At 32.7% G+C, this 17778-nt stretch overlaps 1 protein-coding gene across 5 annotated transcripts in view; it reads right to left on the bottom strand.

Moving 5' to 3' along the window:
• The window catches only part of CADM2 (cell adhesion molecule 2), a 1054563-nt gene that overhangs the window by 97719 nt on the left and 939066 nt on the right, over window positions 1-17778 (bottom strand). For all 5 annotated transcript variants that reach the window (XM_074389151.1, XM_003928313.4, XM_003928312.4 and 2 more), the window contains one exon: window positions 2177-2355. In XM_074389151.1, coding sequence (XP_074245252.1) covers window positions 2177-2355 — 179 coding nt within the window. The remainder of the gene's footprint in view (window positions 1-2176; window positions 2356-17778) is intronic.

Raw genomic sequence — 17778 nt, 5'->3', positions numbered from 1 at the left:
AAAGTGCTTAGAGAGGTATTTATTAGAAATATGTCAACTGCCAACTACCTAAAGCTAGCTTGCCTATTTAGGAAATCATGCTGTTGGCTAGCTTGCAAACACTGATAAAATACATGAATTTTCCTGACTTGAACCACTTTAAAAAAACAAATGATATACTTTTCATTTAGGCATGTTATTTTTTCTGTCACTTCCTTTCTAATTCTCAATATTTTTTGTCATATTGCTTTTGACGTGATGTGACATGCTATGCCACATGCCCCCAGGTTCTCAGAAACTGTGAGGTGAGAGAAGCACTTAGAAAATTGGGATGAATCAGATAGACTACACTTTACCTATATGACTGCATGATCTAAACATCCAGGAAGCATCAACTGAAATCTACTCTTGGATCCTGCTCCAAGGATCTAACTTACCCTCCTGACACCCAGTGCTTGTAACATTCTGGCAGAAAGACCAGCAGGGTTTGTCTACAGGGTGAGCACATTTAAATACAATTTATCAGTCTAATTTGATTAAGTTAATCTTTTCCAAAGTTGAATTTTGTACAGTTCTTGAAATGATAGAAATTAAACTCTTAGTTCAATTATTTTCTAGATGTCTTAGATGAATAGCCTATTCATTGTGAGCGTTTCATTGCTTATCATAGCAGAGTGATTTTAAATACTGGGAGATTTTGTACAATAATGCAGTTTGAGAATAGGAAAACTGTATATTGACTTAACATATTAATTTTTTCCAACTTTGGCAAAATGAACAAAATGAATACCTGGAAAAATAACACTCATATTAATTTTTCTCTAAAATTAATCTCTTAACAAAGAAATAGAATAAATTCCCAAAATTGATTTTGGAAAGGTATGGAACAAACAAATACTTTTTATAGTATTCTATAACTAGATTTAAGGGAAAGATAGCAAATAAACATATTTTGTCCATAATTCCTAAGATCCATGATTTATGACAGTGCTGTGTGATATACAATAATCATTTAGTATACTGTAATATTAGGTTGAATATAATACTAGCCCTCCTCCCAGAAAAGTTTTCTTGGTGAAATACGATGAAAATCTTGCATTCTCTAATGGCTCTTTCTAGTAGAGATTCACAATGCACCCCAGCATATACAATAACGTCTCAGAAGTACTGCAGTAAATAAACTAATTTTATTTATTGCGATATTCATCAATCTCATAAAAAGTCATCTCCATCTAACAATATCTAAAAGACGCTACCTTATGAAAAACCCATTGTGGCGTTTGAGTTGGAAAACAGATTTTATTCACTCATGGGGATTGGTATTTCTTTCTGCGATTATGTTCTATTTACTCAAATTGTGAGATAAGTGTAGTCAAGAAAAAACACCTGTAGAATCTTTAAATTACTGGTCATATGAAATTAATGCAGTTATTGTTAATATTGTACACTTCTATTTTTGCTGCATTTCAATAACATACTGTCATTCTTTGTGAAACCAGTTATAGAAGTTACAAAGTATATGTATATGATAATACAATAAAATTAGCTTAAAGAAAATGTAATTTTTATGATTCTGGATTATAACTGAAAGCATTTATTTGAAGAATTTAAAGACAATAATTCGGGTGCCATGGTTCATGCCTGTAATTCCAGCACTTTGGGAGGCCAAAGCAGGCTGATAACTTGAGGCTGGAAAATTGAGACAAGCCTGGTCAACATGGTGAAACCCCATCTCTACTAAAAATATAGTGGTGCACGCCTGTAATCCCAGCTACTCAGGATGTGAAACACAAGAATTGCTTGAACCCAGGAGGTGGAGGTTGCAGAGAGCTGAGATTACACCACTGCACTCCAGCCTGGGCAACAGAATGAGACTCTGTCTCCAAAAACAAAATTAAATAAATAAAAATAAAATAGAGACAATCATTAATATAGTTTATGAGCCACTATCAACATTTAATAAGTATAGTTATAACTGAGAAAGCTTTTCACAAAAATAATTTTTGTGTATGTTATAATTTTATTAGTCTGACTGGGCATATATTAATATTAAACCTTAGAGATACTTATAAGGTGTCCTCCTAAAATAAAAAGAAACCATGTAATTTTGTTTACTGTTTTTAAAATTTTGATACATTAAAACAGTTTTTCAGGTTATGCATCCTTTCACATACAATGTTTTCCCAAAAGTACTCACCATGTACAATGAGAACATATTCTGCGCTGCTTTGGCCGATGGTGTTTGTGGCTTCACATCGATATGTACCGTTATCCGTTTTGTTCAGGAAAAGAATGTTTAGCTCTCTACCACTCACAACCATTCGGTCAGGATCTGGTAATTCTCCACCATCCTTTGTCCACAAAACAGGTTCTGGCCTATTGGATTGAAATGTGCATGTAGAGAGCAAAAATAAGAAACTATACATATCTGTGAATTAAGTAAATCAATCAATTTTAAAATATTTAACACGTATTTTGTACATAACCACATGCTAACTTCTATAAGATACCAAAAGAACCATCACAAACTCACTCAAAAGAGTTGGAGGTATAGCAAATATAATTTACTTCTATTCTATTTAATTTAGCAGATATGTATTCAGAGACTAATTTGTAGAGTCACTGTAGTAGTCACTTCTGGTTCCCTGGCCAGGTCCTGTGGCCTACATTCTGCTGCTGATGACTCACACCCTACAGTGAAAAATTGCCCTTAGGCTATAGGGGCAAGCCTTCCTCAGACGTATTTGGATATAAATAAAGAAAAATATTTATATGTGTATAAATATAAATGAGTATAAAAATCTTTGCACTTGGGGCCACCCCTGTGGTACAGCTTTGCTTGAATCTTCTCTTTCACATCTGCTACTTTTCTCATTGTTATAAAAGGATTTTACTGTGAGTTTTCTTTTAACAAAATTCCTGCAAAGAATCACAATCTCAATACGCTTTTAGAAAAGAAAGGATAAATGAACCATAGATCCCTTGCTTCAAAAATTTCAGTCTTCTGTAACAATTAATGATAGAAACTATTAATAATATCTATCATCATCTGGCATTTCTTATACCAGGTGTTTTCCATTTATTTTCTATAATTCTCAAAAGAACACTGATGAATATTACTTTTTTAAATGTACTGCATATAAGAATATAGATGGGAGAAGTATTCAAACCCTGGTCTTCCTCTATAGTTGATGCTTCATCTACTGCCTCCTACTTTCTAACATGATGAATATTTTTCCAGACTTCGTATGGAAAGTTTTCTAATTTAAGAATAATATTATCACATGAAATTATTTTCTCAAAAGCTTTGTAAATTTGATAGAAATAGTGAATTTATGTTATGTTACTGTGAATACAACTAGAACATAGGTACTGAATAAGTGATGTCTATGGGTGTGGCATCCTTTCTAAGAGGAAGGATATATATTATTCTAACAGGATTTTGTAGAAGAGATAAAAGTTGTGAAAAATAATAAATATTGTGAAGAATATTAAAACAAGCAGATTGGCATTGTGATAAAGGAATTGATCATCAAGTGTTTAAGTACTGAAAACACTTGGAGAGTGTGATCTTGTAACCTAAGAAATATGTATTTTTGTCTCCTTCCCTACTCCTAACACAGTGCTCCTGAAGCCTCTATAGAGTGATAGCAGAAATTTTTGTTATCTTTAGCCTTCGACTCCTGTTCCTGTCAGGAAACTCCTGGGACTTTTATACAGTCATATGCCACTTAACTATGAGGCTATAGTCTGAGAACTGTGTCATCAGGTAATTTTGTCATTATGCAAACATCATAGACTGTATTTACACAAACACAGATGACATAGCATACTATACATCTAAGCTATATGCTATAGTCTATTGATGCTAGGCTAAAAACTTGTACAGCATGTTACTGCACTGAATACTGAAACAAATTATAACACAATGGTAAGTATTTGTGTGTATAGACAAGTTCCTTGTAGATTCTGGAAATTAGACCTTTGTCAGATGAGTAGATTGCAAAATTTTTCTCCCATTCTGTAGGTTTCCTGTTCAATCTGATGACAGTTTGTTTTGTTGTGCAGAAGCTCTTTAGTTTAATTAGATTCCATTTGTCAATTTTGGCTTTTGCTGCAATTGCTTTTGGCATTTTTGTTATGAGCTCTTTGCTCAGGTTTATGTCCTGAATGATACTGCCTAGGTTTTCTTCTGGGGTTTTAATGGTTTCGTGTAATATTCTTTACATTTAATGAGTAAATGGAGTAAATATGAGCAAAGTGTTTGCCTGATTTCTGTGAGCTATCCTACCTAATTAACAAAACCCCACCAGGAAGTCACAGGAATCATGGTTTGTAGCTAGCTCGTCAGAAGCACAGGTAACAACCTAGTGCATGTGAGTGGCGTCTGAAATGGGAGGCAGACTGAGACCTCAATCTGTGGTCTGACTTATACACAAATTGAATTACATGACACTCAGTTGATGTCTTATGAAAAACCAGTTGTTGGTGGGGAAAACTTATTGTTGCAACATACATTTTAGTTAACAGAGACGGAGTGTTGTAGTAAGTGTGTAAGTAGAAATAGTAAACAGTTTAGTTTTTCCTGTCTTCAGAGAGATAAAAAACAGAAAGAGAGTGTATATCAGAACTAAACTCACAAAAATTCTGAAAGAGCATTATATGATAACAAGTGAAGAAACTAGATGTTAAAATATTGGACAAATATAAAAATCTGTATCATTAAATTAGATAGACAATACACTGCCCTAGCACCTTTACTAAAAGCCAAATCATTAATAGTTCTCAACTTGCTTCATTTATCCTACATCTTTTAACTGCTGTTTGAATTTACCAGTTCTTATTTTATAACAGGCTGAATTGTCTTATACATCCTTAGCATCTCTTGAAGCAGCAAAAAATGATAAAATAAAACTATAATTTGTAGCAATGTAGAAATCTTGTCCTTTTCACAAAGTTATGTAAGGTCTATATTAAAATCACAGTTACAGTAGTGATACTTTGGGGTTTAGAACATGCATCTTTATAATACCACTCAAAGGAAGTAATTTAGTATCTTAGGAGGCAATCTTTTCTTATGTTTGAACTTTTAAACACATACAGAAAAAATTATAGGCATGTATTCATATACTTCCATACACTGAAAATTTTCCCCCAAAATCTAAACTGTCAGGATTTCCCCCTAGTTGTGTTTATAAGCCTTTAGTCACATTTTAAAGCAAATGTCTCTGTAAATATGTAGTTAAATTCACATATGTATTTTTAAACTATTTACATAGAAATGCAGTTGAAGATCTAAAAGTATTCAAGTTGCCAATCTGTATTTTAAAACACATTTTTTTTCCAAAAAAAAAATTAAAAAACAACCTTCCTTAAATGAAATAACAACAACAGCAGCTGCAAAATTGGTTAACAGAAGGATGCAGTGGTGTAAGTCTTTGCTGACACTGAACTGAATCCTTCAAGAATTCTCGATCCTAGTCTCTGTGGTAAATCTTCAAGGTGGCAAAAATAGCACCATAAGATGCAAATTTAATGAAATAGAGGTTAGGGTTTATGCACAGATTATAAATAGCCTACACATATACCCAATTAGTATTTAAAATGTTCAAGCTTCTTAATATCATCATAAAAATATTAAGTGGTTTAGCAAGACTTGATACAATTTGTGTTTCATCTTAATAAAGAGGACCCCCTAGGCTTTCTCTAATTGGAACCCAGAAATGATTGAGGTTCTTGCTACAAATGAATAACAATCTTCCCTGCTGTTCAGGCATCCAAAGAGATCATTTAAAAGTGGTTCTAGTCTATAGTTTCTGTGATAAGACTGAAAAAGAGTAGGAGCTAGACACCAGGAGTAACAGGACAGTGAAAACAGCATCAGATGGAACTCTACATGAGAACATTTAGTCCATCCTGAAAGTTTCTCTTTTACTAGCCCAAATAATTAAAATGTTGGAAAAGTTATGTTTGAGATAAAATTTGATTTGTTTCTTTTTTTAAATACTTTAAGTTCTGGGGTACATGTGCAGAACATGCAGCTTTGTTACATAGGTGTACATGTGCCCTGCTGGTTTGCTGCATCCATCACCTTGTCATCTACATCAATTTTATAAAACTATAAAGATGTTTATTTTTCTTTATATCATAAGATTTTTTTTTCAGCAGTTTCTTCCTAGAGTAACAGAAAACAAGTTAAAAATAAAAAGAGAAACAAAATATATTTATACATTTATTCTCAAATATCCCAAGGCATTGATGAAGTTGTTTCTAATCTTAACATACATTTTTAGAAAAACTATCAACTTGGTGTTTTGTTTTCTACATACCTAATAAGAGATTACCTATTTGTTTCACAATTTCTAATTTATAAATTACTGTTGAAAGGTATTGCCACAAGTCTCTCAGATGTTGATTTTTATTTAATATTTTGAACCAGATACAAATCTAATTACTAATTTTCAGCAAAATTATTTAATTTGTATTTGGGACATTTATTCTGTGCAGTTATACCATAACAACGGGCAACAGTCCCTCTAATCTTTTCTGTGATTAGAAACTATGGGGTTATTCACTCCCTAGGGACTGAGAATGGAAAATTTCTTTGCCTTCATCATTCACATCCCCTCTTTCAGGCTCATGCTTCTAAACAGGAATAAAGAATAAGAAGTTCAGTAATGGAAAAGTTGAGTCCCATAATGCAGGTCTCCTAGGAAAACAATCTTCCTGGTATGGAAAGGGACAGGAGTCAAACATTGTGCAAAATTTGAAATGCTCTCCAGTCTCTCCTTTTTCCAAATAGCAAAACACCCCTTGGGTTCGGTGGTGTCTTTTTTTTTTTTTCATGAGGACAGGATATATTGGGCTCTAACATTAAAATTAATCCTCTGGAAAGTAAATTTGTTTTTTCCAGATTAAAAAAATAAGTCACTGTAAGAACATTCAAGAAAACATCTTGTTCTATCGTAAAGGAAAATTTCAAATATTTATATCTTACATTTCTTTTAAGAAAAAGGGCCATATAGTCCGTAACTTTATGCCTTATGTACCATGTCACCACATGAAGATGCGTAGCAGCTTTATTTCAGTATAGAAATTCCACAGGTGGGTAGTAAATATTATTAAAGTTTTAAAACCAGGGAGTTTTAAAAAACTTAATCCCTCTTTATTTCTTGTGATATTTTCACTGGAAAGTGAAAGAAGGTGGTAGGAGTTGCATAAACATCTTGATCCTTTTTCTGCTTTAAGCAAAAACTTTTTGATTAATAAATTATACTGAGTCTATGCATCAAATGCCTAGTGCTTATGCTATCATATTTCTAGAGAAAGGGAGGGATAAACTAAATGTAAATTAATTGACAAATGGATCTGAAAAATGCTCAAGTAAAATATTTGAGTTTATTGACTTCAGAGAAAGAATCCTGAGCAAACTGGAGCCTAGGTATTTCCCCATTGGGTAGACTGATTACATCTCTAAATCAAAGCCCAAACACTGCTGAGTAATTGAGGAGGAAGAAAAAAAGGAGAAGAGGAAAAAGATTCGAAGCTGGGCTTGCTTGGTAGCTTTTTAAAAAATTTAAAATGTAAATACAAAGCAATCTAAAACAGCAGTATTGTGAAAATTTTGAAGCCAATTAAAAATATAATTTTAGTAACTTTGTCAGAAGTTATGGATGTAGGTGAAAAACAGCAAGAAATACAAAAGGACTATTTGTGGGTCTATTTATTGCGTGATCATTTCAAATTTTAAAAATACACAAAGGGTTTTTTGTTATTGAATGTCAAATTTTCTAAACATAGTTTATAAATAGCATTCCACATATATGCAAAGTCACATTAATTATTGAAAAAATACTGCTTTAGGCCATTGTAGTGTACATCAAGCTGTGTTTTCGCCTCAGATTTCATTTTTGTGCAATTTAGTTATAATGAAATTAGATTTTCTTTTATTCTTGATATTGATTTCATAGTTTTTATATGAACAGTTCTTTAAATATCAAATAAATTTTAGTATAAGCAAGTTTAAATTTGAGTGTATTACTTATCACTTAGGCTCATTTTAAAATATAATAAATGATACATTTATGCATCTGATAGTCTTTACAGATGTATGGATGAGAAAACACAAAACTTCAGAACCATTTATAGTAGAATGGTCTTCAATGTGTCTCCCCAGGTTTAATTAACAGAAATATTCTACTCTACACTTACATCTTAAGACAGATAAGAAATCAATGAATTTTTTGTTAGTCAAAACATGCATGAATGTTCTTTAGTAGGTACTGGATAAATGCATGCTATTATCAAATAATTATCTATAAACAATTCTGTGCACAATTTTGAACCAGGGATTGTGAGGGTATAAAAAACTAAAATAAGTATCTGCTCTGTGATTTTATATTGTAGTGGTTTCTATAAAATATATGTCATGAACCATAATATTTGGTAGCACATAGTAAGTGGCATGTGTCAGTCCTAAAACATTAGAAAGATTTATCACCTATATTAGAGGCATCATAATAGGCTTTATGAAAGATACAACTCTTGATTACTATATTTAATTATAGTAGAATTTTGACAAATAGAAATGGAATACATGAACTCAATAGGAGTCTAAGCCCTGGAGAGAACGCTTGTCCTTGAGAGGCCATACTGTTGAAAAGATTAACTTAAATATTGTGAATTCCAAAAAAGAAATGAGAATAGGTTTAACAAGTAAAACTGCCATTGGCAGAAAATTACAAATTAAGAAAGGGTAAAGTTAAAAGCATTTAATATGATTAACTGAGTTGGGAGTTACAAAAGCAAAGGTGAGCTGTAAGCTGCATATGAAGGATCAGGAACAAGTATGCTTCTAAGTAGCTTTGTCGAAGACAAAGTCTATAGGACAAAAAGCAGAACATAAAAAAGTATTATTTAAGTATAAGACCAGAAAACTGATGGTCACATTAATATGGAAGAGGAATGAAATGTGGGAAGGAATGTTTTGGTCATAAATAGGAGCTGAACAAAAGCAAATACATAGAAAACTTTGTGGTATGATTGTGGGGGAAACATTTGTACATTTTAAGTGGTAAGAGAGGGTCTGGAGTGTCAGCTGAAGAATCTAAACTTTCTTTTAAAATGAGTATTTTGTTTTTTGAGAACTGAGTATTCCTGATCGGAGTATCCTTTAGGAATATTAATGTGAAACATCTGGGGAAAATCCAATAAAGAGGCCATGTATACAGTTCAGACAACAAGTTCCTACAATAATGGGGAGTAATAATAAAGGAAAACATATAATAAACAATGAAAGAGCCCTGGAAAAGTACATACAAATTTTTGGACGCTAAGCAATGTACGGTGATGAGGAAGAGATAAAAGAAACTCTTACAGTGTCTAGTCTGTACAACAGGTACAATCTTAGTACTAAAAAGAAAAATGGCAATTTAAATACTAACCAACCAACCAATTAAACAAAAGAGAGAAGAACATGCTGAATTCAAGTGTTACAAGAAAACCAAGAAACACATCTTGATCCAGCAATTAAATAAACAAAAAATTAGAAATCAAGGAAGAAGGAAGAACTGGAAATTTTAGAGAGATGTGTGCCAACCATGTTTCCAAGCTAAAGAAAGAAAACAAAAGACCACATCACTGAACATCTTACAATATGCTTACTTTGAAAATAAGAAAAGGCAATACAGTCTGTGAATTCTAAGAAAAAAATCAAGAGAATAGTGTCATAGGAACAAGAAAAATTTTCTTTCAAATTTTATTGTCCTGAATGTTTATCTTTATAATTCCAGTAATATATTCACTTCTCAGTTCTCCTATCTTCTCACATCCAATAATTATTTTGTTAGCTCCACCACTACCATAATGACAGACTTAATATTGTCATCATTGTTATTTCCATGAAAGTCTCATTTTTTTTTTCTAATTACAAACTTCTATTGGTTCAGTTCACTATTCTGTTATACATCATTAAAGCCTCCAATCTTAACTAAGGGGCCCACTCTTTTCCTTTATTCTTTAATGCCCCCCTCCCCTTCACTTCTCTCCTTAACCAGTCTTACAATCCAGTTAATCATCTTTTTCCCCTTTCTCCATCCATTATTATCTGGTTAATGCCTAGTCCTAATAAGCTCATCTTTTTCATCTTCTCTGTGCCTTTAGCACATCAAAGCAAGCTAATGAAAAAGAAAGACATGGTAAAGGATGTTTGTTTTATTAAATACTCTTCTTGAAGCCATCATTCAAGTGTGCACATGAATAGCAAGGACAAAGGCAATTTCAAAGCCCAAGTAAATATCATTACTGTGTTTTGGAGATTTTTTTGTTTTTCCAATCTGTTGAAATATCCATAATGTATTATCATTAATGTCAATAAGAATGTGTGATTAGACATACACATTTCTCCTTCCCATAGCTGTTTAACATAATATTGAAAAATCTTGAGTAAGCATTCATTCTCTCATTCAAGAAGTAAGAATGATTATTGTTAAATATAAAGATTTTATGCTTAATGTACATATACACTGGGTCACCATCAGGCTACTGCTTCCGCATCATGATGTGTTTCGTTTCTGATATTAAAACCAGTGATCTTCAGAAAGTAATAGTAAAATGTAGAGCATTTATCTGATAGCTGAAAAATTAAATGTCCTGTATATGTGAAGCCTGAAGATAATTGAAACTTAAAGTTTTGAAGGTATTTTTTGTTATTATTTAGATGTAATCATTTTCAAAGGATCAAACTTCTCTATGCTAAACAGAGCAGTCTTGGTGACATTCAACTGTTTTCTAAAGCTAAGGTATATGTAGTTTCCAAACACATTTTCATATAGTGTTGTTTTATAGGAACTGAATTGATTTCAGAGTTAACATATTTTTTTTTCCTAAATTTCTGCAATACCCAGCATTCTCGTAGTTGGTATGTTTATTGGAACAATTTTCAAACATTTTAAGGTGTGACATAGAATAAAAAATATATTTGACAACTATGCGTATTATGTAAACACATATACACAAGAAATAATAGCTTGCTCCAATGTTCTGTGACATTTTATTTGCTCATTCTCCTTCTCTACATTTTCCTTTTGTATTCTATTACTTTCTATTTTTTAAAGAAAAGGTCACATAAATTGATTTTGTGACTCATTAATAAGCCACAACTTGCAATTTAAAGACACTGCATTGGTGGCCCACATTGAGAGTGCTGTATCCTGGGGGTTCTCTTGTCCCTATCCTGCAATACTATTATATTTTCCCTGTTGTTTCTATATGGTTACATCGCTATCTTCATCCTTGCAATTTTGAGTGGTAGTGCTTAAGTCCACCATGCCTCACATTTCCGTGGCATCTCCTGGAGCTAAGTCATCATAGGTGCTGTTCTATTTTCTGTCTTTTAAAAGTCTTATCTTTTGCTTTTCTTTCTCTTTTCCTTGAAGCACTCCTGGTACTCTGAATTTGCAAGACATCGACTTGGGAGCCCTTGTCAATTACTGAGAAGAGTCTGCCTATTCAAATTGGAGTTTTTTTGTAAATGTTCACATTTTCTATACTTTTGGACATTGGCATTGTTTAATTTTTTTTTAGCTTTGCTGTTAAGAGGCTTCTATATGTTTGAGTTTTTGTATGACTGGATTGAGGTTATGTACATACTTTAAAATCATGTATTAAAAAGATGTGTGATGCAAGAAAAATTCTTTTAGAATGTATTTTTTTGAGTAAGTGGCTAAGGAATAAGAATTTCTCAAGTTTCACCATTAATCAAAATAATAACACATCTCTACAGAGATTCTAAATTAAATCTATTTTTCACCCTTTATTTCCTTTACACATTTATGCAGAAATGATAGTCAAGATATTTAACAGCTGGTCTAATAGGCAGACAATAATCCGTATCTCAGTAAGTTGTACTGGTGACTACTAGAGAAATATTAGCTCCAAATTATGATACATGTTATGAAATAAATTCAAAGAGGAAAAGCAAATCTTATTAGAACAATATGCTAACTTTGAAAAATACATAAATAATTCTAATATTTCAAGTTTTAAAATGTTTAGTGATTATTTTTCTGCAATCTTCCTACAATTACCATGTTGTTAAATTTATTATACAAAAACATATGCAATGTTTACAAAACTTTACAGAGTAAAATGCTTTAACATAATCTCAAAATTAATGTAGTTTTAAAACTACAGATTTTAAATCTATGAGCGAAAAAGTGCATGTCTGAATATCTACTAAACATATATTTAGCACCATTCCAAAATGGTGTCTTAAATGTATTGAGACATGTTTGGTGTGGGGTTTTACAGTGAACATTTACATAATCCCTCAAAATAATTGCCTTTTTGTTGTAAGAAAACTGCTTACCTGGAAATGTTTAAGAAGTACATTTCCTCTATGGATCTATAATCGTGGTTCTGCAAGCTCTTACGGGATTTTCACAAGACATTGGAACGTTTAATTGAAAATGATTGAGTGCCCAACACACTACAGATGCCCATGCCCAGCCTAAATAACAGCAGTTGAGATTACCAAGAGTCAGCTTCTTGTTTCAAAAACAAAACCAAATATATTCGGTCTCATTTCCAAGATAACCACTGTGTGTTTCCAGAGAGTCAATGTGTGATTAAATTTTGAAACCACAAAAAAGAAGCAAAAGACCTTATGGATCACAGAAAAGAAACTCATTATGAAAAGAACTGCACATATATTTATTTTTAATTTTGAAAATTTAAAATGAATTTTTCAATATCATATCTTTGTAGACATTTTAGAAGAAACTGACTATATTACTTTTAATTTTTAATTACCTAATTGAGACAATATTGCATTTGTCTAGGTATCAGAACACAAAATAAAACACATGCACACACACACACCAACCTAAGTGCTCTATATCCCTTATTATCTATGTACTACTGGTATAGGAACATCTAGGTGATAAGGAGACAATTATTATATTTATCCCACTAATTATTTTAGTGATATTTTAAACATAGCATTTAATAATATATTATGACATACTCTTGAGGAGTGTTTTATTTTAAATTCCAGCTTTTTCTATTTATGTTCCAGGCTTTTTATTGTATTACATTGCATTGATATTGTTTTGGCACTAATTTTGCATTCTAGTTGTAACTTGCAGTCTTTATCTTCCAAAAGTTATATAAAATTAAGAATGCAATAAATCCTATTTTTAAAATATATTTATAAACATATATATTATAGAACGGAATAACTATTGCTCTCATTATAAAATCTTGGCAGAAACTAGGAATATTTAGGTCTGTTTAGAAATTCTTTAAATAATATTTATATGCTAATAGGGGTTTGAGCCTACATAGTTGGTATTTTTTTTTTCTTTTTTTTTTTTTTTAATTGCATTTTAGGTTTTGGGGTGGATGTAAAGAACATGCACGATTGTTGCATAGGTACACACATGGCAGTGTGATTTGCTGCCTTCCTCCCCTTCACCTATACCTGGCATTTCTCCCCATGCTATCTCTCCCTAACTCCCCACCCCGCGTCCTTCCCCTATTTCCCCCCTACAGACCCCAGTGTGTGATGCTCCCCTCCCTGTGTCCATGTGTTCTCATTGTTCAACACCCACCTATGAGTGAGAACATGTGGTGTTTGATTTTCTGCTCTTGTGTCAGTTTGCTGAGAATGATGGTTTCCAGGTTCATCCATGTCCCTACAAAGGACACAAACTCATCGTTTTTGATGGCTGCATAATATTCCATGGTGTATATGTACCACATTTTCCCTGTCCAGTCTATCATTAATGGGCATTTGGGTTGGTTCCAGGTCTTTGCTATTGTAAACAGTGCTGCAATGAACATTCATGTGCACGTGTCCTTATAGTAGAATGATTTATAATCCTTTGGATATATACCCAGTAATGTGATTGCTGGGTCAAATGGAATTTCAATTTCTAGGTCCTTGAGGAATTGCCACACTGTCTTCCACAGTGGTTGAACTAATTTACACTCCCATAGCTGGTATTTTTAAACAATTATTTGATTGAAATATGGGCCGTCCTAGCAGTTTATAAGAACTCTTCAATGCTTGCCAACTTTATTGAGTTATTGTGAAAAGAAATCAATGCTGAAAAACACTAGGTACACAATAAATACAACCATCATTGTTGTTAATATAAAAGGAAGACTTGTTTGTAATCCCAATTCTGCCATTTATCAACTGTGTGACTGGGAAAGATCACATAACTGGAACACTTGTTTTTCCTCATCAAAAAAATCAAAAATGATTGCAACAGTCTTTATAAACCTTTTACAACAAAGTAGTTGTGTGATTTAAATTAAACAATTACACATGAGAGAAAACAATGAAAAACTATGCCAAAAAAAAGTCTTATACATCACCGACCCTGGATTCTTCACCACTCATGAGACACACCATCGACTTAGTTTGGGTTGCTTAAGGCTTTCCAGATCCGCATTTGTTCATTGCAAAGTTTGCTAACTACTTACTCCCTTTCATTCCAATAAAACTGCTTCAGAGTGTAGACTTTCCCATACCTATCAAACTAAAACTCATTCATAATTCCTTCTTTTCCTTGCAAATTGATCTAAATGTGCTATGTTAAAATTAAGGCAAATTAGGGAAGAGGCTTTTCCTGTGGCTCAGGATTTTCCAGTCTCCTGTTTTAACTATTTTTGATTTTACCCCAACTGCGGTTCATAACTCTGTTTCTCTTCTCTGTGGTTTATTACTATTATTCCTTAACTTCAAATAAAATATCCAAGTTGCTATATCAGTTTTGTCATGACATCAGTCTGGGTTCCTTTGCTGTTTAAATATGCTTTTGAAAATCACAGACCCACTCTCCTGAAATGTGTTTATTCTGCCTGAAATCTTGAATTCCATTGCCTGGGAATACATATGAGATGATAATTCAGTTGTCAGAGTTGCCATAATAGCCTAATATTAGCATGGGTATTAAATATATAATTAAGACTTCTGAGTGGGTAACTTGGTGAGATATACTGTATGCATTTCCTTGATCAAATAATAATTTATCAACCTCATTATTGTTATGTATTATGCAATTACTTGGAGGCGGACATTTCATATACACTGTTGTTATTAAAACAATCTGCTAAATTTTGGGTTCTTTATTTTAGAGATAAAACTGCTTGATGTGTAAGAGTGAACCCTAATGTAAACATTGAACTTTGATGTCATAACGATGGATCAGTGTAGGTACACTGATTATAACAAATGTTAATATTTTGGTATAGAATGTCAGTAGTGAGGAAGGCTGTGAGTGAGTAAGACCAAGGGATATAGGAGAAATCTCTGTACTTCCCACTCAATTTTACTGTGAACCTAAAACTGCTCTAAAAATTAAAGTCTGTCAATATTAAAAAAAGAAAAAAAACACTTGGTCTGGTTACGTGATTTGCTCAGGACTACTCAGGCCCAGATAGCCACATATTTAAAATTTAAACCTAGGTCCGCATTCTCTTTCTACAATGTCACAAAACATTTTGTGCCTCAAAGTATGACAGCTTAGACATCCTATCTGAAAATAAAATACAGATCTCAATGATTAATTAGAGTTTTTCTATGTATCAGGAGAGAGGCAAATATTCTGTAGTAACAACTGCTATATATCCGGTCAAATAATGTAAAATTGCCATTATTGATTAACATTTTAAAATACATATTTTATCTTCTTTTGGTAAACATTTCACTCTAGACGATAACTTGCTTTCTTTAATTCCTCATTTGTTTTGTCATTTCCTCTGCTGGTACTTGAACTGTATAATGATTAGCAAATAACCTGTGATTTGTAAAAAGGTATATGTTAGGCTGAGATAATTGACTTAATGTAAAACTGCTTTGCTTTAATTTTTTTGTCTTTTTTTTTTTTTTTTTTTGAAATGGAGTTTTGCTCTTGTTGCCCACGCTGGAGTGCAATAGCACGATCTCAGCTAACTGCAACTTCTGCCTCCTGGGTTCAAACAATTCTCCTGCCTCAGCTTACCCAGTAGCTGGGATTACAGGTATGCACCACAACTCTAATTTTTTTGTATTTTTAGTGCAGATGGGGTTTCACTATATTGGCCAGGCAGGTCTCAAACACCTGATCTCAGATGATCCACCCCTCTAGGTCTCCCAAAGTGCTGGAATTACAAGCATGAGCCACCGTGCCCTGCCTTTTGTCTGATTTTGTTGTTGTTGTTGTTGTTGTTAAAAAGTCTCCATTGTGCTAATAGAAAAATACATTAATATATGCATATCAAAGTTCTTCTTTAATTCTTGATCAATTTGAAAATAGATGTGTAATTATTCCTCTAAAACACCTCACTAGTTGATATATAGTATGCGATCTGTCTTCCTAACGATTAAATTCTTTCTTCTTTTATAGAATTGGAATGCTACATGCTGTGCAATTACGCATACTAGATTTATGGCAAGAACAAAAGAAAAATTGTGGTTACCAGAAAATAAAATAGTAAGTACAACATAAACATTGTGCTGGATACATAGAAAAATTTATCAGTAACTATAATTATTTTCTTTTATAGAATAGATGCAAAATACATATTTATCTCGCTGAAAATGTCAAATTGCTTTTTTTTGGAGGGGAATTTAAAAAGAATTAAATATTTTATTAAAATGAATGATTTCTCATTAGTTACACTGTGCTGGGGGCAACCTCATACCATTTAAGGTCATGACTTTAATGTAATATAAGGGTTTCATGGTGTGTGTGTGTGTGTGTGTGTGTGTGTGTGTGTGTGTGTGTGTGTGTGTGTGTTTTCCTCTACTTTTATAAATGGAGAATGCTGCTGCCTGAAAGCTGTCTGGGAATTCAGCCAACAAAAGAAGAGGGTTGCAAAAACTCTGGGGACTTGAAAGAAAAGTGGCTGGCATTAGCTCGGTCCTCACTTTAAACGAAAATTAAAACAATGGACACACATGTACAGTAATCTCTCTTTTAAGGAAAGAATAGAATGCTTCTATAGTAGTGTCAAGTGGAACAATTTGGTCCTGGCCCAAGTTATGCAGCTGTTTCACAGAAAAATGGCAAAAGGCTTCAGTCCAAAGCAGGCAAATAAGGCATGATTGTTCATAAACAGTCACTGGGGCCCTCACATTTAGAACAAGGAAAACAACATTAGCATAAAGAAGGGCAGGTTCCGAACATCAGTCTCAGTGCAACTCAGCCATGCCATGATGTTGCGATTTACACAAAAGATAGTGGTGTGATTTTGCCTACTACCAATATACTTAATTACTGTGAATATCTCATTCTTCAAAACCTTACATATTAGTCAAATACTTTTTAAGAAACAATGAAGTTTTGGCCACAGATTAAATGTATTATTTAAGACAGCTACAAGATATAAATAAATCATATAGCCACTATTCATTACAGATTTTCACACGCTCATGAGAATTGGACCAGGGAAATAATAAAGATGGTAAAATTTAAGTGCTTGGAGGCCCACTCAAAGACTAAGCTATAGTGTTGCTTCTCAGTGGTTCTTAAATAACAAAAAGAAGACACAGGTATAATAGTTGCAAAGTAATGGAGTAGAGATTTGAAAGTGATTACCTGAGTAAAACAGGTAATTCTATCCTGCCCATTGAGTATATCACATATTTCATTTTTACTCCCATTCTTTTGTTCCTATCTTAAAATATGCAAGTCTCCCCATTATATGTGTCATTATTATTACTGTTTTATTTTAAAATTTGTTTGACAAATTATTTCTCATAATTCTTTCTCCTTTTATGATTCATTTTTCGAAGTTTATAGTCTTTCC

This window comes from Saimiri boliviensis, chromosome 18 (assembly GCF_048565385.1).
Source record: "Saimiri boliviensis isolate mSaiBol1 chromosome 18, mSaiBol1.pri, whole genome shotgun sequence".
NCBI classification, from domain to species: Eukaryota; Metazoa; Chordata; class Mammalia; order Primates; family Cebidae; genus Saimiri; species Saimiri boliviensis.
The sequence above is the reverse complement of the archived record's forward strand: the minus strand, read 5'-3'. Positions and strand labels throughout refer to the sequence as shown.